The sequence below is a fragment of the Oryctolagus cuniculus genome, chromosome 16 (genome assembly GCF_051225735.1).
Source record: "Oryctolagus cuniculus isolate XC-2025 breed Fujian yellow rabbit chromosome 16, ASM5122573v1, whole genome shotgun sequence".
Taxonomy (NCBI): Eukaryota; Metazoa; Chordata; class Mammalia; order Lagomorpha; family Leporidae; genus Oryctolagus; species Oryctolagus cuniculus.
The window spans coordinates 25962662-25989896 of NC_142882.1; the positions used below are offsets into that span (position 1 = coordinate 25962662).

The 27235-nt window shown below is 39.6% G+C and overlaps 1 protein-coding gene across 2 annotated transcripts in view; it reads right to left on the reverse strand.

The window, feature by feature from the left end:
- Nucleotides 1-1724: 1724 nt before the first annotated feature.
- The window catches only part of LOC149121621 (uncharacterized), a 43739-nt gene continuing 18228 nt past the window's right edge, over nt 1725-27235 (reverse strand). The window contains exons 2-4 of one of the 2 annotated variants that reach the window (XM_089316573.1): nt 25389-25515; nt 25053-25145; nt 18407-21986 (exon numbers count right to left, since the gene is read on the reverse strand). In XM_089316573.1, coding sequence (XP_089172699.1) covers nt 19861-21986; nt 25053-25145; nt 25389-25515 — 2346 coding nt within the window. In that variant the 3' untranslated portion in view covers nt 18407-19860. Of the gene's footprint in view, nt 1865-18406; nt 21987-25052; nt 25146-25388; nt 25516-27235 lie in introns of those variants that run through there. The other variant, XR_016223441.1, reaches the window with a different exon arrangement.

Here is a 27235-nt window from a genome sequence, read left to right on the forward strand (position 1 = left end):
GCCCCATTTTCAAGCAAATTGCTGTTAAACTTCTAGGTGTCACTGTGGTGATACATATGGGAAAACTTGTGGGTTAGGATGAAAAAAACTGCAACTTGGCAAAAAAATTTCAGAAAACATCAGTCAGTTATTGAAGTCTAATAGAGGCTTTGTGATTAACTGCCATGGATTGGCCCTCCAGTCCTAGTGTAAAGTTTGTAACAGGAGGAAAACAGACAAAATACTGAAAATGTATATTAAGTGGAAAATAAAATATAGAAGGCAGATCAAATGAATTGTATTGTCTACAAATGAAGAAATGAGCTGAATGCCAACAGTGGCTGTGTTTTATGATGAAAGATAATATCTGAGTAGTACTTGTGAAAATAAACTGCACCCTCTCAGGAAGGCCTGGAAAAGTGATACTCACAGTCAAGCATGTAGATGTAATGGCTAAAACACTCCACAGAAAAAGAAAACCTTGGATTTGATCCCAAGTCCAGCTCTAGATAACTCTTCAAAACACAAAAGAGAAAATGGCATTTTACATTTTCCCCCATCAGAATAGCAGCAAAATATGCAATCATCGGAGCAGAGAGGAAGTGGAGGACTGAGAACTAGTGAGTGAACCTAAATCTGTTTGTGATTTAATGGTGCTGTGGCTTCGCACCTGACCTCAAAACTGTCCATTTTGCAGGTACCATGGCTCACTAGGCTAATCCTCTGCCTGCGGCACTGGTACTGTGGGTTCTAGTCCTGGTTGGGGTGCCAGTTCTGTGCTGGTTGCTCCTCTTCCAGTCCAGCTTTCTGCTGTGGCCCGGAAAGGCAGTGCAGGGTGGCTCAAGTGCTTGGGACCTGCATCCACATGGGAGACCAGAAGGAAGCACCTGGCTCCTGGCTTCGGATTGGCCTTTTGGGGGTGAACCAATGGAAGGAAGACCTTTCTCTGTCTCTCTCACTAACTCTGCCTATCAAAAATAAAAATTAAAAAAAAACTGTCCATTTTAAAATAACTTTGTCTTTTTATCTTCTTGTGGTGCATTGGCTTTGGGAAGTAGGTTGGCATGGGTACACAGGAAGTCACCTGGGTCATCGGCCACCTTGTGGGCTGCCTTAGATGTGGGAACTGAAGGCACCAAGATCAGCAATGGGGTCCAGTTCTGAAGTTAGACCTGAGGACTCTGGGGGCTGGCTGAGGTATCTCAGCTTCCTAGCAGGTCCTGGAGGCTGGGGTGTCTCATCTTGCCAGGCTCTGTCAGATTTCCCCAGGTGCCAAAGTCTGTGCTACAGGACAGGATGCTGATGCCTCCCTGCCCCCCACTCCCGGCCTATTCCCACCACTTGCCTCATAGCAAGCAGTGCTGGTTTCTTTAATGGATTCACTATTGTGTACATGGCAGTTTAATTTTCTGACTTTGTGTTGACTCTGAAACCAGATGCTATGGAATTACAGAAATTTATTATATTTATCCGGAATAACTGAAGGGCTGTTTGTAAAAATTCACCTGAGTATTTATTTTAAATACATAATTCAAGGTTTAGATGGTTTCATTTTTAAATGCTTACTTTTGGTAGCAACCACAATATTTTGACAAAAATATTTGTAGAAATTTCTTTCAACCATAAATTCATATAATATAAAATGGGTGTTGTGACTGATGTTATCATTTGCTGCTGACACTGTAAGTTCATGAAAACTGAGTAACTCAATAGCAAAATCTGCCAATTCAGTAAGAGATGGAGCTCACTTTACTTTTCATTCCTTTCCAGCAGATGTCTCCCAGACTTGCTTCCATTACAGAGAAGATTCCTTTTTTGCTATGTTTTATGTTTTTAGGTGGGAATGCTGCTTTCATTTTACCACCACAATGCTCTTGGCAAGGGCCTGTAATGGAAAGATTGAAGAAATGCTGAGATCCCTTTCCATGCCAGCTCAGTAAAGTACAATAAACAGGAAATCAGATGTCATTTAAGGAATTTTTTCCCAAATGTACAAGGTTTTATATATATATATATATAAAATATTTTATATTTATATATTACATATTATATAATATTCATTATATTATTATATTAATGCATTATATAATATTTATGTTTTTTATTATATATATAATAAAAGAACAAGCACTTGCCAAAAACAAATACAGTGCTAATCTTAAGTGGTTTGGAGTGCTAGTTTGTTGTGTTTTTTATCTCAGCATAACAATTATATTATTTTGTATGCATCAAATATTACATAAGAATGTAAAATGATCTTTACAAAAGAGAAGTAAATACAAGAAAAGTAAGCATTACTAATATGCAGCAGTACATATTTATTCTTTTCAAATGGTTCAAAGCTTACAAAGCCCATTATTAATAGGATAACCACATATGTGAATTATGACTTAGCAATATAGAGCGAAAAGGAAATTACATATTTATATTAAAAATATACATGCAAATGCATAAGTCTCTCAAGTGCTCAGCATACACTGCTTCAAAAGCAGGAGGCATGAAGCCGTAGAAGTTTGAATATGCACAACATACTGAAATCTCTCAACCATAAAAACTGTACCTAATTTGTATAATAGTTTCTTTCTTCAAATATTTGGATCTGAACTCAAGCAAAGAAAATAATTGAACACCAATGATTTTAATACTATGAAAATATAAACAGGTTAACAGTTGCAAAAATCTTGAAAACTATGGAGTTTATGAGAATGAAAAATGCATTTCATAAAAAAAGCCATAGTGGATCTATTTCATTGTGGCTCTATGTTTTTTTTTTAATTTAAGATCTCTCTTCTTCCCCCTCCCTCTTTGTAACTCTGCCTTTCAATTAAATAAGTAAACCAATCTTTAGAAAAAAGATGGACAGAATAAATGTGTGTTGATTACAGAGTTCAACCAACAGTATTAACTAGAACAAAAAAAAAACTAAAAGGGATAAAATATTAAATTGTACATCAACAGTCACGAAAAGGACTGATCAAGTCACTGTTTCTCAAAGTGTCCATTTCACTTCAACAGGTTTCCTTTTTGGTGCTCGGTTAGTTGTCACTGATCAGGGAGAACATATGATATTTCCCCCTTTGGGACTGGCTTACTTCACTCAGCATAATGTTTTCCAGATTACTCCATCTTGTTGCAAATGACCAGGTTTCATTGTTTTTGACTGCTGTATAGTATTCTATAGAGTACATGTCCCATAATTTCTTTATCCAGTCTACAGTTGATGGGCATTTCGGTTGGTTTCAGGACTTAGCTGTTGTGAATTGAGTTGCAATAAACATAAAGGTTCAGGCTGCTTTTTTCTTTGCCAATTTAATTTCCTTTGGTAAATTCCAAGGACTGGGATGGCTGGATTGTATGGTAGGGTTATCTTCAGGTTTCTGAGGAATCTCCAGACTAAATTCCATAGTGGCTTGACCAGTTTGCATTCCCACCAACAGTGGGTTAGTGTCCCTTTTCCCCACATCCTCGCCAGCATCTGTTGTTGGTAGATTTCTGAATGTGAGCCATTCACCGGGGTGCGGTGAAACCTCATTGTGGTTTTGATTTGCATTTCCCTGATTACTAGTGATCTTGAACATTTTTTCATGTGTCTGTTGGCCCTTTGAATTTCCTCTTTTGAAAAATGTCTGTTGAGATTCTTGGCCCATCTCCTGAGTTGGTTATTTGTTTTCTTGTTGTGGAGTTCCTTGATCTCTTTGTAGATTCTGGTTATTAACCATTTATCTGTTGCATAGTTTGCAAATATTTTTTACCATTCTGTAGGTTGTGTCTTCATTTTCCTGCCTGTTTCTTTTGAAGTACAGAAACTTCTCAATTTGATGCAATCCCAAATATTAATTTTGCCTTTGACTGCCTGTGCCTCCCGGGTCTTTTCCAAGAAGTTTTTGCCGGTGCCAATATCTTGAAGGGTTTCTCCAATGCTCTCTAATAATTTGATGGTGTCGGGTGTAGATTTAAGTCTTTAATCCATGTTGAGTGCATTTTTGTGTAAGGTGTAAGGTAGGGGTCTTGCTTCATGCTTCTGCATGTGGAAATCCAGTTTTCCCAGCACCATTTATTGAATAGACTGTCTTTGCTCCAGGAATTGGTTTTAGATCCTTGATCAAATATAAGTTGGTTGTAGATGTTTGGATTGATTTCTGGTGTTTCTATTTTGTTTTATTGGTCTATTCATCTGTTTCTGTACCAGTCCCATGTTGTTTGGATGACAACTGCCCTGTAGTATGTCCTGAAATCTGGTATTGTGATGCCTCCAGCTTTGTTTTTGTTGTACAAGATTGCTTTAGTTATCTGAGGTCTCCTGTGTCTCCATACGCATTTCAGCATCAATTTCCAGATCTGGGAAGAATGTCTTTGGTATATTGATTGGTATTGCCTTGAATCTATAAATTGCTTTTGGAAGAATGGTCATTTTGATGATATTGATTCTTCCAATCCATGAGCATGGAAGATTTTTCCATTTTTTTGGTATCCTCTTCTATTCCTTTCTTTAATGTTTTCTAATTCTCATCGTAGAGATCTTTAACGACCTTGGTTAAGTTTATTCCAAGGTATTTGATTGTTTTTGTAGCTATTGTGAATGGGATTGATCTTAGCAGTTCTTTCCCAGCCGTGGCATTGCTTGTGTATACAAAGGCTGTTGATTTTTGTGCATTGATTTTATATCCTGCTACTTTGCCAAAATCTTCTATGAGTTCCAATAGTCTCTTAGTAGAGTTCTTTGGATCCCCTTAATAAAGAACCATATCATCTGCAAAGAGGGATCGTTTGACTTCTTCCTTCCCATTTTGTATCCCTTTAATTTCTTTTTCTTGCCAATTTCTTTCTCATACCTGTCCCTTAGGTAGTCTTCTCTACTTGAGTTAATGGCAGCTTCTGCAGTTGCTCTGCTGAGATCCACAGTGCAATTCTTGATTAATCTCTCTTTCACAACTCCTCTCTTGTCTGTAAAGAAATCCTATCAACTTTACTTCAAAAATGGGTCCAGAGGCTAGAAATATCTACCTTTAATTCACCAACAGCTGCAGTCTATATTAGTAGGCTAATTGCTTTTCTTTATTTTTAATAAAATACTCAGTTAATTGATTTTAATGCAGGAGTCTGCTACAAGTGAATGATGAAAACTGTTTATGTGATCAGGATAAAAAAGATAAACTATGAATTCTTCATTTTCTTTTGCAAAAATGTTAGCAGTGATAACATTTGCTGGAAATAAAACAGGATTGTATCTTCCCTGGGGCATAGCAAGAAAATATTTCATTATATCAATGACCTCTAATGGTTTACAAGTAGATAATAATTAAGTTTGTTAAGGAACCATTTCAATACATGGTTGCTATGGAATTTTGACTGGTATGGATAAGTTCAGAGAATTTAAAGAATTTTTACTAAGAAAGGCAATAGAAAAACTGGTGATAATTGAGGAATGTGGAATTCTAAGAAGTTTTCTTTTACAAATAAATCAACTACAATATGTTTTTACAGTGCTTTAAGTGATCTGGTAGAGAAGGCTGTGTTTATTCTATATACTTTTGTTTGTATGTGTAGGTAGTACAAATCTTGAAACATATTTTATAAATTTACTGTGACAAAATATAATGTATGTGAGCAAAATTGAGACTTTAAAATGTCAATATTGTTTACTGCCCTCGTCTATACTCTTGAAGAACAGTGGTTTTCTTACTTAATATCTATTGAATTCTTTACTTGGTGGTGTTTTAAAAGTATGCCATTGTAAAAATTAAAAGAAAAATCAAGAAAAGAAGGAAGAGGGAAGATGGGAGCAAGGGCGGGAGAGAGGGTTGGTGGGAAGTATTACTATGCTCCTAAATCAGTACATATGAAATGCATGGAATTTGTTTACCTTATGTAAATAAAAAATTTAAAAAAATTCTGTTTAGAACTTCAGTTGCTTTATAGTTCATGGTTAGATGTGGTTCATTATTAAATGGCTCAGAAATAGAATTAGTTTCATTTTTTAAATTTGGGAGGCATAGAGACAAAGATATAGGGATGTAATGAAAGAGCTAAATTCTTCATGTCCACTTGGGGTTGAGTCAGCAGAAATGGCACTCAGTCAAGGTCTCCTAGGTCGACAGCAAGAGCAGTTATCTGTCTCCCAGGATCTGGATTATCAGGAAGCTTGAGTCAGGTTCTAGAGCCAGAAATGAAACCCAGGGACTCCTACATGGTATGCAAGCATTTTAACTGCTAGGTTACATTCCTGCTCCACAAATAAAATATTCTAGCATAACTGAACATTGAAATGCTGAACTGAAAGTTGACCTCTCATAAATTTATGTGATAATAAACAGAAACACTCAGGATGCTGAATATAATTTATCCATTTCTTTCCCTCCCTAGGACTCCTAGAAAAGGATGACATGAGACAGCTGTGGGAATCTCTTAGGTGTAGACACTTGAGAATTAACATTTTTTATTGGAAAGACAATACTGGGTTATGCCACAAATTTGGGCTTTAGGTTTCATAATTTATTTTCATGAAATTAATTTTATTTTCCATTTAGAGTTCTGATTGTTTCTTGTAGTAATAATTATTACTCTTTATGCAGAAGTGTAAGTTTACCTACTTAGAGCGTTGAATGTAGTAAATTATCCAAAGGAGATAGCTGCTGTTGAGAGCACTGCATTTCTAGTAATAATGTCTATTACTGTATGAGTGTCTCTAGAACAGTTGCCACAGAATTGGTGTTCTTTTCCTTTTGAGAATTACCCTAACAGTTGCCTTGGAAACCCCAGAAGGTCAATGAAGTGATCCTAACCATCCTCAAACTTAGAGAAAGCAAATTAGGACATTGACTTCATCCTGGAAGGTTTTCATTTGTGGTGAAGAAATGAGCAGAAGTTATCAGACACTTTGGTTATTAACATTGTTTTGTTTAGATAATTCTGATTTCACAAGCTGGGAATTTGTAGAACTGTTGCATGTGCATGTATATTTTGCTGTATCAAAGTAGCTGCTGTATGTTATTCAGGTTTGATTTTTTATATTCTTAGAGTTATACTGTAGGATTTATGTCTAGTAAAATCTGATTCTTGCCTCACTTCCATTTGGGATTGTCCTTTAATAAAGAAATAAGAATTTTAATTACTGTTTTTTGAAGGCCACTTCATATATATTTAAGTTTCATATCAGCTCTGCAAAGTAGGCATTTTATCTTTGCAGATGAGGAGACAGATGCTGAGGAGCAAGATAATTGGCTCAGTCTTGTCACAGACTAACATGTTGCAGGATCTGGGTTGGAACCAAGACTGGTTAGTTAAGCACATGTTGCCTCTACTACTCAAACCTGAATCACACATTTCCCCATATTTCTTTTTATTGTGCCTTGTCTTCACTTGAGTTTGGTTTACCAGTCTCTGGTCCTGCAGAAGCTGGGGATGTTGAAGTAGGGCTTGGGATAGGGTATAGGCTTCAGTGCTGCTGACCAGGGTAGGGGCCAGCCAATGAATGATGATGGGTACAGTGCAGCTAGCTGGGAATTATGATGTCTGTTTGATGGCTGACATTACCAAGAGGACACCAGACCCTGGACAGATGCTTCATGAGGTACAGAGTATCCTTCAAGAATCATGTTGAAAAATGGATTTCTCTTCTTGTCTCATTGGAGTCAACCTAGCTGAATCCTTTAGCTGCCTTTTCTTCCTGGGGCATCTCATTACTTGTTAGTTACTTGGGAAGCTTGTTTCTGAATTTTGGAAAGCAAGAACTTTTTAGTGTGGATCATCACTCCTTCAGCTAAAATTGGCTTTTGCTGCTCCAGAGCCTGCACTCTTGCCCAATCTCTTTCTTTTCTCAAACTGCCAGATACCTCCATGAAAAAAGGAAAAAATAGCTGCACCCTAGGTTTTTTTTCTTGTGCATTACATGATGCTGTTATCTCTTTGTCCTAACATAGTAACTATCTTATATAATAATCTAATAAATATTAATGGGCTAACACATATATGTTAGAGGAGGATTTTTTTTAACAGGGAACTCCATTCTGTCCTTGGTGACCTTAGCAATGAGAATTGTAATCTACACGCTCTGTGAAGACACAAACTCCACGAAGTATGAGATTTCTCTTGTCTTTTTTTAGTGCCTGTTTGTTGAAGGAGGTAACAGTGACCGTTGAATGACAGAGTGGCTGCTTTTGGAGGTAGAAGCACACAAGTATCCACAAAGCAACATCTAAACAGGAGATGAAGTGATTTGCTCTTCACATTAGTTGGCAGGTGCATTCTCTTTTAGAGAGTGAAGATGCGCTGGTGCTGCAGTTCGCTAGGCAAATCCTCCGTCTTGTGGCGACACCACACCGGGTTCTAGTCCCGGTCGGGGTGCCAGATTTCTGTCCTGGTTGCCCCTCTTCCAGGCCAGCTCTCTGCTGTGGCCCGGGAGTGCAGTGGAGAATGGCCCAAGTCCTTGGGCCCTGCACCTCATGGTAGACCAGGATAAGTACCTGGCTCCTGCCATCAGATCAGTGCGGTGCGCAGGACACTGCACTCCAGCCACGGCAGCCATTGAAGGGTGAACCAACAGCAAAGGAAGACCTTTCTCTCTGTCTCTCTCTCTCTCACTGTCCACTCTGATGGTCAAAAAAAAAAAGAGAGAGAGTGAAGATGATACAGAATCCAAGTTAGAGAGGGTAGTTTGTAGGGAGGGAGGTGAGGTTGGGAAAATGAGCTTAGGGTGAAGCCTTTCTAATAATGTTCTCACAATCATGCATCCAATAAAAGCAATTTGAAAGATGAAATTTAGCCATTCCTTAGCATTATATATATGACAGTGTCATTGACACTATCATCATAAATGGCTATGATTTTTCTTTTTTTTATTTTGACAGGCAGGTGGACAGTGAGAGAGAGAGACAGAGAGAGAAAGGTCTTCCTTTTGCTGTTGGTTCACCCTCCAATGGCCACCGCGGCCAGCGCGCTGCAGCCGGCACACCACGCTGATCCAATGGCAGGAGCCAGGTACTTATCCTGGTCTCCCATGGGGTGCAGGGCCCAAGCACTCAGGCCATCCTCCACTGTACTCCCTGGCTACAGCAGAGAGGTGGCCTGCAAGAGAGGCAACCCAGACAGACTCCGGAGCCCTGATGGGGGCTAGAACCCGGTGTGGTGGTGCTGCAAGGCGGAGGATTAGCCTAGTGAGCCATGGTGCTGGCCAAATGGCTATGATTTTTCAACATGCTATATAATAGTGGTTTAAACTCTAGGGAAAATAAGAGGACTTGGTATACATACTCTAGAAAACAAACTATTTGTAATCTATTACAGATAATTATTTTTATTATAAAATTTTAAAATTTAAAAGCCATGCTTCTTTCCACTGTGGCTATTATGGACATGCCTTGGTTCTTCAATAAGTATTTGTTGAACACAATAATAAACAATTGAACAGATGAGTATAAAAAAGCCTATTGATGAATTTCTTGAGAAAAATAAATCAGGGATTGGATTAAAATAGAGGAGTAGAGAGGGAGCTTACTGTTGTAATCTAGGACAAGATAGTATGAAAAAATGGAGAGTACAGTCTCAAGGAAGAGTTAGGGAAAAATGTCAGAGGAAACTCCACACAAATTAGAGGGACACTGTGGACCATATGCAGGGTGTGGACATGTACAACTCAGAAACCCAGCAGCCAAGAACCTCAACAGTAGCTCAGGAGGTGAGACCAGACTGGAGCAGCCCAAGCCACTGGTAATAAAGTTGCAGAAAGATCCTGGTGGGAATCCAGCTAGGAGCCCTAGGTGGGACAGTGTACATGCCAAACTAGGCTTGTTTCTCTCTCCATGACCACCCTGAAACTGGCATCCTGTAACAAGCTGATGGAGGGCAGGCACCATTTTGGACATATGTAACAGATGCGCCAGTTCGTATCTGCACACCCAGCAACCAGCAGAGCAGAGAAACCTGAATTTGGTGGGGAGGACTAATAGAGGACTTGGTGCTCATGACTGTGGGAAGCTTGTGTGCTGGGACTGTGAAAACACTGAGGCTGCATGGGAGGGCTCAGGGTATGGCTGGTACTTTGGGCGGTCACTGTGGGAAGTTACACATACTCAGGGCTCACTGATTACCTGGTGAGGATCACTGAATATAGGTCTCCCACATATGTGCCAGGGGTCAGAATATATATAGAATCTACTGCTGCTTTCCCAGGAGCATTAACAACATGACTGGTTTGGAAGTATAGCAGACAGAATTCAAATCAGCACTCTTATAGAATGCTAGTATTGTAGGGGGTGGTTCAACCCATTATTAAACAACAGCACCCTCTCACATCTTCTGTGGTGAACTATATCTAACATGCTTACTATTTTAGAATGAAGGGTTGTTTTGTTGGCATCTTATGTGTTGCACTATAAAATTTCTTCATATATTATGGATACCATTAATTTATCAGGTATATTTTTCCTTTTCCTTTTTTTTTAAAAGATTTATTTATTTACTTGAAAGTCAAAGTTACACAGAGCGAGAAGGAGAGGCAGGGAGAGATAGGCCATCCATCTGTTGGTTCATTCCCAGTTGGCTATAATGCCCGGAACTGTGCCGATCCAAAGCCAGGAGGCAGGCACTTCCTCCAAGTCTCCCATGAGGACTTAGGGGCCCAAGGACTCAGGCCATCTACTACTGTTTTCCCAGGCCATAGCAGAGAGCTGGATCAGAAGTGGAGCAGCTGGGACTCAAACTGGAGCACATATGAGATACTGGCGCTCTAGGCAGAAGCTTTACCCACTATGCCACAGAGCCGGTCCCATGGTATATTTTTCAAGGATTTTTTTTTTTGCTTTGACTTTCATTCTTTAAACAGTGTTTTGAAAAGAAGTTTTTGGGGCCAGTGCTGTGGCATAGTGCATAAAACTGTTGCCTGCAGTGCCGGCATCACATCTGGGTACCAATTTGAGTCCTGGCTGCTCCACATCTGATCCAGCTCACTGTTATGGCCTGGGAAAGCAGTAGAAGATGGCCCAACTGCTTGGGAAATCCAGAAGAAGCTATTGGCTTCTGACTTCAGATCACCCCAGCTCTGGCCATTGTGGCCATCTGGGGAGTGAACCAGTGAATGGATGTCCTCTTAAGTTTTTCTCATATCTAGGAAATCTTTCCCTAACTTAAAGTAAAAAAAAATTTCTTCTATGATTTTTTTCTGGAAGTATTGCAGTTTTCAGTACTATAGTTATATCTGTGGCACATTTTTTTTTTTCAATTTTGTAAGTAGAAGCTATTTTATTGGAAATATCTTATTGTGCTAACACTATGTGTTGAAAAGGCTATACTTTCTCCACTGCATTGCAATTGAGACTCTGTAGAAAACCTGTTCACTGTTTGTGTTCGGATCTTCTATGCAACCTCTTGTGTTCCATTAATCTGTTTGGCTTTCTGTGTGTCAACAGCACACTTTAGTTAGTATACATTTATAACTCTTAAAATCATCCCTTTGATTTTATAATTTTTACAGAGTTATTTTGGCTATCATAGATTCTTTGCATTTTCATATGAGCTTATATCAGCTTGTTACTTTAAAAATAACCAGGTAGCTTGCTGGAAAAGAGATTGAAATTGTGTTGAGTCTGTAAAATAATGTTAGGATAAATAATGTTTTAACATTGATGAATCCTGAGATTCTTGAATAAAATGTTTCCACTTAGAGAGGAATATTTAATTTCATTTAAAATTAAGTTGTTTTTGTAGGCCTGTCAGTATTTCATCAGATGTGCATTTCATATTTTAAGTGAACTAGTGGTGATTCTAAAATTTTGATTTTCATTGGTGTTACATTAAATGCATTTTATTCTTCTGTATTGATTTTGTTTCTTCTCATTTTACTAAACTCACTTATTGCTGCATTATGTTTTTGGTTTATGCCATCACAATTTTTGTCTAGACCTATTCTTGTCAGTTGTTTTCTTTCTCAAACTACTCTCTTACTAATGATAGTAAATATTTTTTATTTGTACCAATACATTTTCTGTGACAACTTTTTGTCATTTTAGTGTGACAGTAGTCATAGATAAATAAATCCATGAGCATAGCTGTGTTCCAATAAAACTTTATCACTAAAACCTGAAGCTGCCTACAAGTGAGAGTTTGAGGGTGGAGAATTCTCACCCCTATGTTGTGATCATATTTGTGAATAGACATCTTTCCTTCTTCCTTTCAATTTCACTACTTTTATTTATTTTTATTGCTAGAATCTTCACTACAAAGTTGAATAAAAGTAGTGAAAACAAATTACTATCTTGTTCCTGATATTAACAGTAAAGTATTTTATTTTTTGTCATTAAATATGTTTTGGAGTTTTATTGTATATACTCTTTTTCATATTGATGGAGTATTATTGTATTCTCAATTTCCTGAGATTTTTTAAGTCAGGAGACCATGTTAAATTTGTCAAACACCCCTATCCACTGAAAAAGTATAGGGAATGAACCCCCCTATGCAGGCAGAAATAAACTAGGAAAGCTGCCTCAGGCCTCAGCAACAACAGAAAACAGTGATACAAAATCAGGCCGACTTTATCTTTTCTTTTCAAAGATTTTATTTATTTATTGGACAGATTTATAGACAAAGAGAGAGACAGAAAAAAAGATCTTCCATCTGCTGGTCACTCCCCAAATGGCTGGAGCTGGACCAATCCAAAGCCATGAGCTTCATTCCAAGTCTCTCACATGGGTGCATCGGCCTAACACCTTGGGGCATCTTCCACTGCTTTCCCAGGCCAAAGCAGAGAGCTGGATCAGAAGTGTAGCAGCTGGGACTTGAACTGGAGCCCATATGGGATGATGGCACTGCAGGCAGAGGCTTAGGCCACTACAGCACAGTGCTGACTCCCAGACTTTATCTTGAAACTTAACTTTACTTTAAAGTTATCCCATCTCACAGATGTTCATCTGCATGTTCAGGCTGTTGAAACAGGATGTGGCATTCAATGCTAATGGCCCAAATGATTTGTGAGCTCATTTCCTTTTAGAAATTAAATTTTTTTGTATGATATATTATGCCCAGTTCAATTGTCCCCAAAGACCACCAAGGAGCCTATACGGCTGTAAAACACGTGAGAATTTTATTGCAGGTCTGGGCCTGGGCTCTCAAATATCATTGATGCCACGGGTCTGGTTGAAAGCCCCAACTCTTCAGTTAACAGGGTTTTTATAGGGTTTTCAGAGACAATCTATACATTATAGCACCATTCAGCAAATCATCTCATTCCACGGGAGATTCAAAGAACATCTCTTAAAATTGGTTAGTGCATCCAGCGGCACGAATGGACCTAGTAAAGGTGGTGGGATGGCTTTTGAGGTCGATGCCTTTTAAAATTATTGGCTAAAGTATAGGGTCCAAGCCGCTAGGGTGTACGTGCCAAACTGCAGTGTCTCAGGATGTTATCAATCACCTTAACAGCCTGAAAAGACACCTGAAACTTCAGGTATTTCCCTGCTATCTGCCGATTGGCTGTTGCTAGGTGGGTTTATTGCAAGGGAGTTCATTTATTTCTTTTTTCTTTCATGAGCTGTAGGGTTCAGGGCCCTGTCAGGCCTGAGTTAAAAGATGGAGGCCTATTCTAAAAGAGCTGTGCCTTGATCCCGGCTCAGGTCTCTCAGATACAACACAGTTTACTCATACATTCACCTATTGAAGAATATCCTGTTTCAAAATTTAGTTTGATTTTTTATTATTGCTCATGCGGAAATTTGATTTCTTCAATCATTGAAGTTGGATAATGTTTGCATTATAAATTAGTCCAGATGTATTCCTCCTCTTCATCTTTTGAAAAGTGTATAGAATTACATTAGTTTTTCCCACTTTTTCTCCAGGTTTATTGACTGTCACAATGAAATTGATTATGAAAACAGGCTGGTGTTCAGATGCTGGGACAGACAAGTGCTTTTGGGTGCTTGGCTCAGGGGCAGTGGTGCAGCTTCTTTTTGTTGACACTATCCTCACTGACAAAGGCCACGCCATGCATTGAGCAGTGCTGTAGGGCCTGCTTGGCCATGTCTGGATTAATTCTGGGCAGCCAATGGAGGAGCAAAGTTTTGCCTGGAGCTAAAGCCTCACAGCCAGCATGATTCACATAGTAACCAGTCCTCAAGTGGGGATTGCAGGTGAGCAGTCCTCTGCCTGCAACAAGAAGTCCACCAGAGGCACACTCACTGTCTTCTGTGAGACATGGGGAACACCTGGCCACATTGCCATGGGTCCTTGCCCCTCATTGAGACTCAGGCTCCACCTCTGTCACTGTGGGACTCTCCTTGTTCTCTTCAGTGATGCTGGCAATCCAGTTTCCTGTAACAGAGTATGGGGAGCTGTGCCAGTGTCATGCTGAGGTCAAGGTGGTCAAAGTCAGAGGGGCCTCTGGGTCCATGCAGGAGGTGCTGCAGATCCTCAGGCTACATTTTACTGATTTTCAAGTTCAAATGAGCTATGCCCTGACCAGAGTCACTACTTTTTGTCCCCTGATTGTCCTCTATTTTTTTCTAAGCAGTCCCACAACTGCTAGCTTCTCAAAAACTAATCTTGTGAGAGGTGATCTGTAAGTTTATTAATATTAATAAAGTAAGTTTAAATAATAAATAATAAAGTAAGTTTATTAATATTAATAAGTGCTGAAGTCTCAGGGCCAAATTACGGAGTCTTTTATTTCTGAAAGCCGGCAGCTGCACAGGGGCATGTGCTCTCCAAATCAAACAGCCCTGATAGAGCCCTAGGGTAAGCTTATAAAGGCCCAAGCCATATCTTGTTGAAGTTAATTACAAAGCCAAGCCTTTGTTACAGAAGCTAGAGCAAGCAACATTATGCTTATCTTGTGGGCATCAACAAGTTTCACTAAAAATGCCTTCTAATCCTTTCTCTGTCCCCATGCCTGCAGGAACTCCTAGAATCAGAATGTTGCCTTTTTTTTATAGTATCCTGTAGATTCCCAATAGTCTTTTTTCTAATCTCCTCTAATTGTGTTTGGTTTGACTGTATACTTTCCTGTGCTCTGTCTACTAAGTCTGATATTCTCTCTTCTGCCTCACTGATTCTATTTTTAAGGCTCTCCACTGCATTTTTTATTTGTTCTATTGAATTCTTCCTTTCATCTTGATTCCTCCTTATAATTTCAATTTCATGGGAGAGATTTTCTTTCATGACCTTCATGGATTTCAGTAGTTTGTGCATTTGCTTTTGATTACTTCTATGTAATCATATGATCAAATTTTTGAGTTCTATTTCTTGCATTTCTTCTATCTCATCACCTTCATGATCTAGTATGGAAGTGTCATGTTCTTTTGGGAGTGTCATGATGTCTTCCTTATTTTTGTTTCTCATATTGTTGCATTTCTTGTTTAGCATTTTTGAGATACTCATCTTTTTTTTCTGCTGTGACGGTTTTTATCATTGTATTATCACTGTAGATAAATGGACTTTCTGCTTTCAGTGAATCTCTAGAGGCTTATAGTGGGTATGGCCAGAGAGCTCTGTTCAGTTCTCAAGGGAAAAGGGTATGCCTAAGGTGACACATCCAGGTTTGGCATGGTAAATCTCTTTTTTTAATCAGAAGGGAGTTATATTCTGTTCAGCTGAGCTCTTCTCCTTGATGGAGCCCAGTGCCTGAGCATTAAATCAAGTGTGTATAATATTTACTCTGTCCCAAGGACCACATAAGGATCTATGCTCCCCATTGAGACCTCTGTCCTTAATGAGTTGTACTATGAGAATTAATAGCAAATCTAGTCTTCAAACACCTGTTTAGCTGGGAGCCTAGAAAAAGTGCTCAGGCAAGCAATATTGTGAAAAATTAGTTCTAAGTAATATGAAAGATAACCCAGACAAAACAGCAGTCCAGCAAATCATTCAACCTCACTGAAACTACCAGCAGACACACCATTCATTTTCTATTAAATCTGTTTATATAAGACTTAATTTGATGAACACTTGTAAGAAGCCATGGGGACTTAAACAGGGATGAAGAGCTGTTTCTAATGGGTAGTAATGGAGGTGGAATGGATGACTTGCACAGCTATTCTCTAGATAGGAAATAAAAGAGCTACTGCAACTAGATGCATCATAGCATTTGTAGCCCTGTTATCATGGGAATAGCCATGCAACCTAGGAAAAGTGTTCCTCCTGAGGGGATCCTGAGGAATTAACTGAATGTATATCAGGTTTATATAAATCAAGAAATGACATTGTAAATTGGAAGGGATAAAAACACACATTTTCTGTAAAAATGAGAGCCACCTGTAGGAGCAGGGAATAATACAACAATAAAAGGTTATAAAAATTATAGTAAAGTTAAATTAATACAAAAGTGCACTACAGGGGCCACTGCTGTCTCACAGCAGGTTGTCGCCCTGACCTGAAGTACCGGCATCCCATATGGGTGCTGGCTCAAGACCCGGCTGCTCCACTTCCAATCAAGCTCTCTGCTATGGCCTGGGAAATAGTAGAAGGCCCAAGTCCTTGGGCCCCTGCACCTTACATGGGAGATCCGGAGGAAGCTCCTGGCTTTGTATCAGCACAGTTCTGGCCGTTGTGACCAATTGGAGAGTGAACCATTGGATGGAAGATCTCCCTCTCTCACTTCCTCTATCTTTCTGTGTAACTCTTTCAAATAAATAAATAAATCTTTTTTTTAAAGAAAAGTGTACTACATTTATGCTCCTGCTTCTCTGTTGCAATGGGTACCACCTGGACAGACTTCATTGCATGTTCTTGTCTCAAGGCAATTAGGAATAGAATGAAGACATGTAGAATAGGGGGATCATGAATGAAAAAGGTATTATGCACTCAGTAATACAGGAAAATTCAGATGAGTATTGCAACTTATAGTGTTTGAGGTTGTCCCTTTAAAGAATGAGGGTGATGTGTGGGACAACATCTACTTGCATATTCAAATAGACCTTGGATAGTAGAGTCTAATCCAGATGTGCACACAGATAAGTTGAAATTTCTCATGGGTATATAGGTCACCACAAACGCATTCCTTTGTGCTGCACACAACACTTATTATCCAGGGTCAGGGTACACTATTATGGCTGGAACATGTGTCACTTCATATGCCTATGATTTGCACTACAATAATGTGGGGAAAGAATCCTGGGTGGCCAACAAAGCAGCTATAAACAAATAACTTTGTAATTGATGAAGATGGTATTCCAAATAACTGTTGCAATTACTGTTACTCAACTTTGAAATATTTATTAACAAAATTTACACAAGAGAGCACAGTTCAATTCATATACTTGATCCCACTCTCAATGAGAAACCAAAACTGCAGGTTGTATAAGAGAAAAATGTCTGAAGAACGGTTAACCACTCTCTGTCACAATTCATCATGAAAACTGCCCAATACCTACTAAGGTGTGATTCCACCAAAGAATTCTTCCAGACAAATTATATTTCAGGGACTTCTCTCTGTAATCTTGCTATGTTTTGTGGAAGTTCACCTAATAATAAAGGTATTTCCCATTACAATACAGTCATAGGCTTTTTTCTTTCTGTGAGTTGTCAGGTAACCATTAAGAGATGACGTATGGTTCATGACTTTCCTATGCATGTATGTTTTCTCATTTCTGAGTCTCTTCATGTGAATTGATTAATGGCAGAAGAATTTTTCACATTCATTAAATTGACATTTTACTATTTGAATTCTCTTGTTTGTTGATGTTTAATTTCTTGTTTTTTAAGATTTTTATTTATTTATTTGACAGGTAGAGTTACAGACAGTGAGAGAGACAGAGAGAAAGGTCTTCCTTCTGTTGGTTCACTCCTCAAATGGCTGCAATGGCCAGAGCTGCACTAATCCAAAGCCAGGAGCCAGGTGCTTCTTCCTGGTCTCCCATGTGGGTGCAGAGGCCCAAGCACTTAGGCCATCTTCTACTGCTTTCTCAGGCCACAGCATACAGCTGGACTGGAAGAGGGGCAGCTGGGATAAGAACTGGCACCCATATGGGATGTCAGCATTGCAGGGGGAGGATTAACCTACTGCTCTACGGTGCCAGCCTGATGTTTAATTTCTGGCTATGGTTTGTTCAAATCTACTGCACTTGAAGGATATCACCTTTTTTGAGTTGCATATTTATTCAAGCCTGAATTCCATGAAAATATACTTCCACATTCATTACACTCCTAAGAAACCCCTTATGTGAATTCTCTGATGTATAATGATCGATTTCTGACAAATGGCTTTTTGTCACACTAATAATATTTCTGAACTTCTTCATTTTTTAATGATTTACTTTATTTATTTGAAAGATTGTTACAGAGAGACAGGGAAGCATAAAGAGGTCTTCCATCCACTGGTTCACTCCCCAGATGGATGCAATGGCTGGAGCTACAGAGATCCAAAGCCAGGAGTCAGGAGCTTCTTCTAGGTTTCCCACCTGGGTGCAGGGCCATCTTCTACTGCTTTCCCAGGCCATAGCAGAGAGCTGGGTCAGAAGAGGAGCAGTTGGGACTAGAACCAGTGCCCACATGGCATGCTGGCACTTCAGGCCAGGGTTTAACCTACTGTGCCACAGCGCTGGTCCCCAAATTTTTTCCTTATGGGATTTCCATTAAAAGGCTCTGTCACATGGTTAGGTTGATTTTGGAAAAAGTCCTTCACATTCATTATAATCAAGTTCTCTCCCTCGTTTGAACTGCATGTGTTATGAGGTATTCCTTCTGAAAAAAGTCTTTCTCACATTTATTACAAGATTTCCACCATGTACCAAATTCTCTGCTGTTATATTGTGTGATTTTGGCAGTTTCCAACACTCATTCCATTCATAAGGTTTCTCCCCGATGTGAATTCTGATGTTTTATGAGGTGTTACTTGAGGATAAAAGCTTTTCCATATGCATTATATCCAAAGTGTTTTCCCCCATATGAATTAGATGCTGTGCAATGAGGGCTGAATTATGGGAAAAAGCTTTCCAAGTCATTATGTTCAAAAGGTTTCTCTTCATGTGAATTTTCTGATGCATTCGGAGATGTGACTTATTCCCAAGAAATTTTCTACAGTTATTGCATTCGTGAAGTTTCTCCCTGGTGTGAAGTCTCTGGTGTGATATGAGCTATGATTTATAACATATGATTTATGAAGGCTTTTCCACACTCATTAGATTCATAAGGTTTATGCCCTGTGTGAATTCTGTTTGATATGAGGTATAATTTATAGAAAAATGCTTTTCTGCAGTCATTACATTTATAAGATTATTTCTCCGGGTGAATCCTCTGATGCATTTGGAGTTTTTCCACAGTCATTATACTCATGAAGTTTCAACACTGTGTGCATTCTCTGGTGCATTATGAGGTTTGACTTTTGTCCAAAGGGTTTTCCAGTCATTACATTCATAAGGTTTCTGCCCTGTGTGAATTCTCTGATGCACGATGAGGGTTGATTTATGGCTAAATGATTTTCCACAGTTATTCCATTCATGAGTTTTCTACCCTGTGTTAATTCTCTTCTATGATATGAGGTTTGTCTTTTGTCCAAAGGCTTTTCCACAGTAATTACACTCATGAGGTTTCTCCCCTGTGTGAATTCTCTGATGTTTCCAAAGGACTGACTTTTATCAAGAGGCTTTCCCCTGGTCATTACATTCATGGGTCTCCTCTGTGTGAATTCTTCAGTGTGATATGAGGTGTGACTTTCATAAAAAGGTTTTGCCACAGTCATTACACTTATGAGGTTTCTGCCGTGTGAATTCACTGATGTATGAGGAGGTCTGACTTTCATCCAACGGCTTTCCCATAGTCATTATATTCATAGGGCTTCTCATCTGTGTGAACTTGCTAGTGGTTTATGAGGTGTGACTTTTGTGTAAAGGCTTTTCCACAGTCATTACATTCATGAGGTTTCTGCCCTGTGTGAATTTGCTGCTCTATGATGAGGTCTGAATTTCATCCAAAGGCTTTTCCACAGTCATTACATTCATGAGGTTTCTGTCCCATGTGAATTTGCTGGTGTTTGATGAGGGCTGATTTTCGTCCAAAGGCTTTTCCACAGTCATTACATTTATGAGGTTTCTCCCCTGTGTGAATTCGCTGGTGTATCATGAGGGCTGACTTTTGCCCAAAGGCTTTTCCACAGTCATTACATTTATGAGGTTTCTCCCCTGTGTGAATTCGCTGGTGTATCATGAGGGCTGACTTTCGCCCAAAGGCTTTTCCACAGTCATTACATTTATGAGGTTTCTCCCCTGTGTGAATTCGCTGGTGTATCATGAGGTCTGACTTTCGTCCAAAGGCTTTTCCACAGTCATTACATTTATGAGGTTTCTCCCCTGTGTGAATTCTCTGGTGCATTATGAGGTTTGACTTTTGCCCAAAGGCTTTTCCACAGTCATTACATTTATGAGGTTTCTCCCCTGTGTGAATTCGCTGATGTATGATGAGGTCTGACTTTCGTCCAAAGGCTTTTCCACACTCATTGCATTTATGAGGTTTCTCCCCTGTGTGAATTCGCTGATGTACGAGGAGGGCTGACTTTTGTCCAAAAGCTTTTCCACAGTCATTACATTCATGAGGTTTCTCCCCTGTGTGAATTCGCTGATGTATGATGAGGTTTGACTTTCGTCCAAAGGCTTTTCCACACTCATTACATTTATGAGGTTTCTCCCCTGTGTGAATTCGCTGGTGTTTGATGAGGGCTGACTTTTGCCCAAAGGCTTTTCCACACTCATTACATTTATGAGGTTTCTCCCTTGTGTGAATTGGCTGGTGCCTTATGAGGTTTGACTTTTGCCCAAAGGCTTTTCCACAGTCATTACATTTATGAGGTTTCTCCCCTGTGTGAATTCGCTGGTGTTTGATGAGGGCTGACTTTTTCCCAAAGGCTTGTCCACACTCATTACATTTATGAGGTTTCTCCCCTGTGTGAATTCGCTGGTGTATGATGAGGTCTGACTTTTGCACAAAGGCTTTTCCACACTCATTACATTTATGAGGTTTCTCTCCTGTGTGAATTCTCTGGTGCATTATGAGGTTTGACTTTCGTGCAAAGGCTTTTCCACAGTCATTACATTCATAGGGTCTCTCCCCTGTGTGAATTCTCTGGTGTACTATGAGGACTGACTTCCACAGAAAGCCTTTTCCACAATGAAGGCATTTATAAAGTTTCTCCCCTCTGTGAATTCGCTGATGGTTTATGACTTGTGACTTTTGTGTAAGGGCTTTTCCGCAGTCATTAAATTCAAGAAGTTTCTCTCCTGTGTGAATTTGCTGATGATTTATGTAGTGTGACTTTTGTGTAAAGGCTTTTCCACTGTCATTACATTCATGAGACTTCTCCCCTGTGTGAATCTGCTGATGTTTCCTGAGGACTGACTTTTGTCCAAAAGCTTTTCTACAGTCATAACATTTATAAGGTGAATTAAAACTGAGTGATTTTCCACAAGGTTTACATGTGTAGCATTTTCCCCTTGTATTTATTCTCTGATTTATTGCAGGATGTGACTGGTGAATGACAGGTTCAACATACCTAAGGTACTTATAAATTTTCTCTCTTGTGTGGGTTTGTTGGTGCATATTGAGGCCAAAATTTTCATGTTTAACTTTTTCTATTTGAGTTGCTTTTCCAAAAGTGACAGTTGATTTATTATAGTTTTCTGCCATATGAATCCTCTCGGATTTATAAAACATCTTTCTTGTGCAGACGTTTGCTTGTCCAGTGGGTCCAAATGGCTGCTTCATGATGTGAATATTGTCATGCTGACCAAGAGGCTCACAGAACTGGAGAGAATTTCCAGGTATCTTAGTGTTATCAAATTTCTCTCCAGCCTGTAGTTGATCAGGCCCACTGGGGGGATACACATTGTGACATTTACTGCATTCCTCAGGCTTCAATCCTGTATAGGTTCCTTTTTTAATAATCAGTGTTGGAATATGGCTTGAATTTAAACTAAGTGTTTTTCTTAATTCAACTCTCTTGAGAGCTGATGTCTTATTATTTTTCATAAAATCCTGATTCAGATTTTTGTCATGACTTTCCTGGTTGATCCTAATCAGGTCATCCCTTTCCATGACCACTGAAATGAGGAAAAAGCAATCATGTTACTGAATCACATGTAACTATTTCTCCTGGCATACTCATGTAAAGGGAATGAAGTTACTTGTTATCCAAGTGGCATAATATTTTCACAAAATCAGTATGAGGTACTTATTTATGACCATTATATGGCTTTTCTCCTTAATAAATTAATACATTAAATTGTACCATGAGGTTTCCCAATGTTGAAATATGATTCTTTTTACTATGAGAATTTTTCAAGGATGGTAGAATTTCATTTGTGCTATGATGTGTGTGATCCCTGCATCTCAAAACAGTGTCAGTTTCAGCCCTGGCTACTCTGCTTTCAGTACAGCTTTCTACCCATGTAAACAGGGAGGAAGTAGATAATGGTTCATGTGCCTGGGAACCTGTGAGACACCAGGGAATACTAGATGAATTCTAGAGTTTTGGCTTCAGACTTATTAGACCTAAGTGTTGCAGGCATCTGGGAAGTGAGCTAAGAGAGGACCTCTTTCTCTCTCTTTCTCCTCTCACTATCACTCTGCCTTTCACAAAGATGAAATAACTATAAAGTATTCTAAAGAATGGACAAATGTTTAATAAAGATATTCACCCACTACCTAGCAACCATTTTCCCTGTCCTTTTTCTCCAGTTTATTTTTATAAAAACTGTGTGTTTTGTGCTTCTCTGATATTTCAAATATAAACATGAAAAAGTTTTACTGATCACTTACTTGTAGGTGGAGAAGAGTGAAATGTTCCTGTACTTTAAGCAAGACAACATTTAAGGAGTATGATTGGAATCTATGATTGTCTTACATTCAGTCTTCCCAGGTAAACATCATTTGTGGGGTTTTTCAAATGTAAAAATACTTTGTCTCTACTCTAGGACAGCTTCCCCAAATTCCTAAGGACACCCAACACCTTCAGCTTCTCAGAAGTACAACAGGTAGAGAAAAGTCACAATATACCACTGTAGTTAAACACTTCCAATCAGTTTGAAGAATGTGTTTCTGCAAACTGGGATGTGCTCATCTTCTTTAAAAGTGTTTTCTAGCTCATTCTGAAATCATCAGTGCTGGTTACCTCCTCTAAATTCTTTCTATAAACATTCCTGTGTGATAATTTGAATTTCTGGAGGCTTTTGATCAATTGCCTCCTATTTGCACAGAAAGATTCATTTCCTATGCATTTCTCATCTTTTTGTTTGCATATTTTTCAATGATACTGAAAAATAGGAGAGAAAGCATACTTCAAACTCCACCCTTAAAGAAATCTGAACCACTCAACATAAACCCACGAGGCTACTTGACCTTGGTCTCAAAATCTCATTACTTTCTTGGTTAGTCTAGGATCACTTATTTTCATGTTTTATATAAATTCATGCTTAGTTTATGATTTCTTTTTTCAAAGATTTACTTTATTTATTTGAAAGCTAGAATTATAGAGAGAGGTAGAGATAGAGAGAAGTGGTTCACTCCCTATATGGACACAACAACCAATACTGGGCCAAGATGAAGTTAGGAGCCAGGAGTGTCTTTCTTGTCTCCCACATGGGTACAGGGAACCAAGGACTTGGGCCAACCTCTGCTCCTTTCTCAGGTGCATTAGCAGAGAGCTGGATTAGAAGAGGACCAGCTGGGACTTGAACTGGCACCCATATGCAATGCTAGTGCTGCAGGCTGGAGCTTTAACACACTGCACCACAGTGTCATTCCTAGCTTCATAATTTCTGAGGTCACAGCACAGAGGCTTACTCATGACCATCTTTTTTGAAAGATTTATTTATTTGAAAGTCAGAGTTACACAGAGAGAGGAGAGGCAAAGAGAGAGTATGGTCGTCCATCCAATGGTTCACTCCCCAATTGGCCTCAATAGCCAGAATTTTGCTGATCTGAAGCCAGGAGCCAGGAGCTTCTTCTGGGTCTCCCTTGGGTGCAGGGGTCCAAGGACTTGGACCATCTTCTACTGCTTTCCCAGGTCATAGCAGAGAGCTGGATTGGAAGTGGAACAACTGGGTCTTGAACTGGTGCCCATATGGGATGCCGGCACTTCAGGCCAGGGTGTTAACTCGTTGCACCACAGCACCAGCCCCGTGACCATATTTTAGCATTTACTCATTTACTTACTTGAGAGTCAGAGACACAGAATGAGAGATAAAGAAAGACTGAACAGAGGTTTGCCAGCTATAGGCTCACTCCTCAAATGTTTCCAACAAACTATAATTTTCTTATTTATTTGAGAGGCACAGAGGGAAAAAAAGGAAAGAGACTAAGAGAGAGAGAGTTCACATTTATTGATTCCGTCCTGAGAAAGTTCTATTCCTGGGCAAAATCATGAGTGGGTACTCAATTTGAGCAATGAGTTAGAAATAAGTTTCTGGGGGCCAGCATTGTAGCATAGCAGGTAAAGCCACCACCTGCAGTGCCAACATCACTTATGGGCACCAGTTCAAGTCCTAGCTGATGCACTTCTGATCCAGCACTCTGCTATGGCCTGGGAAAGCAGTAGAAAATGGCCCATGTCCTTGGACCCCTGTACCCATGTGGGAGACCTGGAAGAAGCTCCTGGCTCCTGGCTTTGGATCAGTGCAGCTGCAGCCATGACAGCCAATTGGGAAGTGAACCAGTGGATGGAAAACCTCTCTCTCTCCCTCTCCTTCTCCTCTCTCTGATTTTCAAATAAATAAATAAATCTTTAAAAAAAACAGAAACATTAATCTTAAAAAAAAGTTTCTGTACATTGCCTAATTAACAAGCACTGAAGGAACTAATAAGTGCATGAAGGAAAAGGTATGAAAGTTTAGAGAAGGACAAGTTAGAATTTGGGGAATTATCAAACCTAGATAAAAGCCTTAGTAACATCAGAAAATGATTGGATTTTTTTTATTCAAAGAACATCTTCACTAAGAACAAAAGTTAGAAAGACACTGGTATCACTAAATACTCTAGAATGCCTGTGTATGATGCACAACACCAGCTGTCATCAGGAGTAAGGCTTGAGAAAAATTCATGGAAAGAGCACCAGTCACCATCTGCACAATTTCTGCCTTGGTCTCCCTCTCTCTTATGTGCAGACTGACCTGGAAGGCTTTGATTCAGGCATTCTTCCACTATCCATGGCTCTGCTCCTTGCTCCAACTTGAAGATCAAGTCAGGTTTGGTAATGCAGTGCCCTATTAATGGAAACATGTAAGACTTTGTGAAATCACTATCTTGGGTTATTTAAAGGACTACAGCTTGGTCCAGGAGCTATGTAACAAATGTTCCAATTTGAATCTTTTATTAGAGGGTAGATATTCAGATCATTCCTGGACTCAAATTCTACACCAGCCCAATATTAAACATTATAAAGTGTTCCCTTATTTGTCAAATAGCAAGAAGATGTTATCACTGGGCATGTGATGGGTGTTACTCACCCGAGGAGAACAGGCTGCTGTAGGTCTCCAGCATCACATCTCTGTACAGGATTTTCTGAGCATTGTTCATTTTCTGCCATTCCTCCCAAGTAAAGTACACAGCCAGGTCTTCAAATGCTATCATCACCTGTAATATTACACTTCCAGTCAACATATTAATTCTGTCACAAAATAAACACCCACAGTTGTGTGTGGATACAAAGGAAAAAAGAAAGGATATGGTTTCTCATTAGACTTGTTGAGTGTTTAGAAATCCACACAGAAGCATTCAACAGAGTCAAACCCATGATCTACAGGCTGTGAGAAATGCCTAACCTGGAGGGAAACAGGAGGTTCAAATCACAAAGGCCACATCTGTCAAGGGGAATTGCACAGCAGGCTAACAGAGGGGCAATATTGACTCTTGAATGGGCAGGGTTAAGTAGAAGTATGTAGAAGCATTGAGGGAAAAAGGCAAGAAAGCATCAGTGAAACTATGATGGGAATGAACAGAAGATAATTTCCAGGAAAACACCATGCCTATCATTTCCAATATGTCAGAGAAAAAATACATTAAAAGACAGGGTAGGCATTAAGCTTAGTGTTTCCGGTGCCACCTCAGAGTGTCTATGTTTGATTTCCAATGCCAGCTGCAGTTTTTAGCTCACAGGTAATACAGACCTGGGGAAGCAGTTGTGATGTCACCAATGAAGGAGGCCTAGATTCCATTTCTTAATTCTGGCTTCAGTCCTGCCCCAACTTTGTTTGGTATGGTTATCTATGGAGTGAATTAATGTGTCAAAGCTCTCTATCTCTCAGTCCATCAACTTCTTTCTCTATCAAGCTAATAAATATTTTTAAGTAAGAGAGAAAATACAGGTAAGACGAAGAATACAAATTAGCTTTTGCCCTAGTCTATGATTATTCTACTGATAAACAATTGAAATAACATTATACCTAATTAAAGTGAAAGCAATGGTGGCCAGCTCCATGGCTCACTAGGTTAATCCTCTGCCTTGCGGCGCTGGCACACCGGATTCCAGTCCCGGACGAGGTGCCGGATTCTTTCCCGGTTACCCCTCTTCCAGGCTAGCTCTCTGCTGTGGCCCGGGAGTGCAGTGGAGGATGGCCCAAGTACTTGGGCCCTGCACTCCATGGGAGACCAGGAGAAGCACCTGGCTCCTGCCTTTGGATCAGTGTGGTGCGCCTGCCACAGCGTGCCAGCCATGGCGGCCATTGGAAGGTGAACCAATGGCAAAAGGAAAACATTTCTGTCTCGCTCTCTCACTGTCCACTCTGCCTGTCAAAAAAAAAAAAAAAAAAGAAAAGAAAAAAGAAAGAAAGAAAGAAAGCAATGGGATTACTTGCCCAAAACATTCAAATGATAAACATTTGAAATAACATTATACATAATTAAGGTGAAAGCAATGGAATTATTTGCCCAAAAAGAGAACCTGGGAATGTCTGCAGTACAATCTGCACTTGTGAGTCACTGAGAAAAATGCTTAGAGATTTGTTTAAGAACCTGCAATAGTCACCAGAATTGTGATGCAGCAGCCTAAGCCTCCACCATCACTGCTGGCATCCCATGTAAACAGAGGATTTGAGTCCTGGCTGCTCCACTTCCAATCCAGTTCCCTGCTAATCTGACTGAAAGAGAAGTGAAAATGGCCTGAGTATGTGGACCCTTCCACCAATATGGGAGACCTAGATGGAGTTCCACGCTGCTGGCTTTGGCCTGGTCCAGTCCCAGCCATTTCAGGCATTTGGGGAAGGAAACAGTAGATAGAAGATATCTCCTTTTGTCTCCCTGTCTCTCCCAATCTCTGTAAGTCTGCCTTTCAACTAAATAATCTTAAAAAATAAAT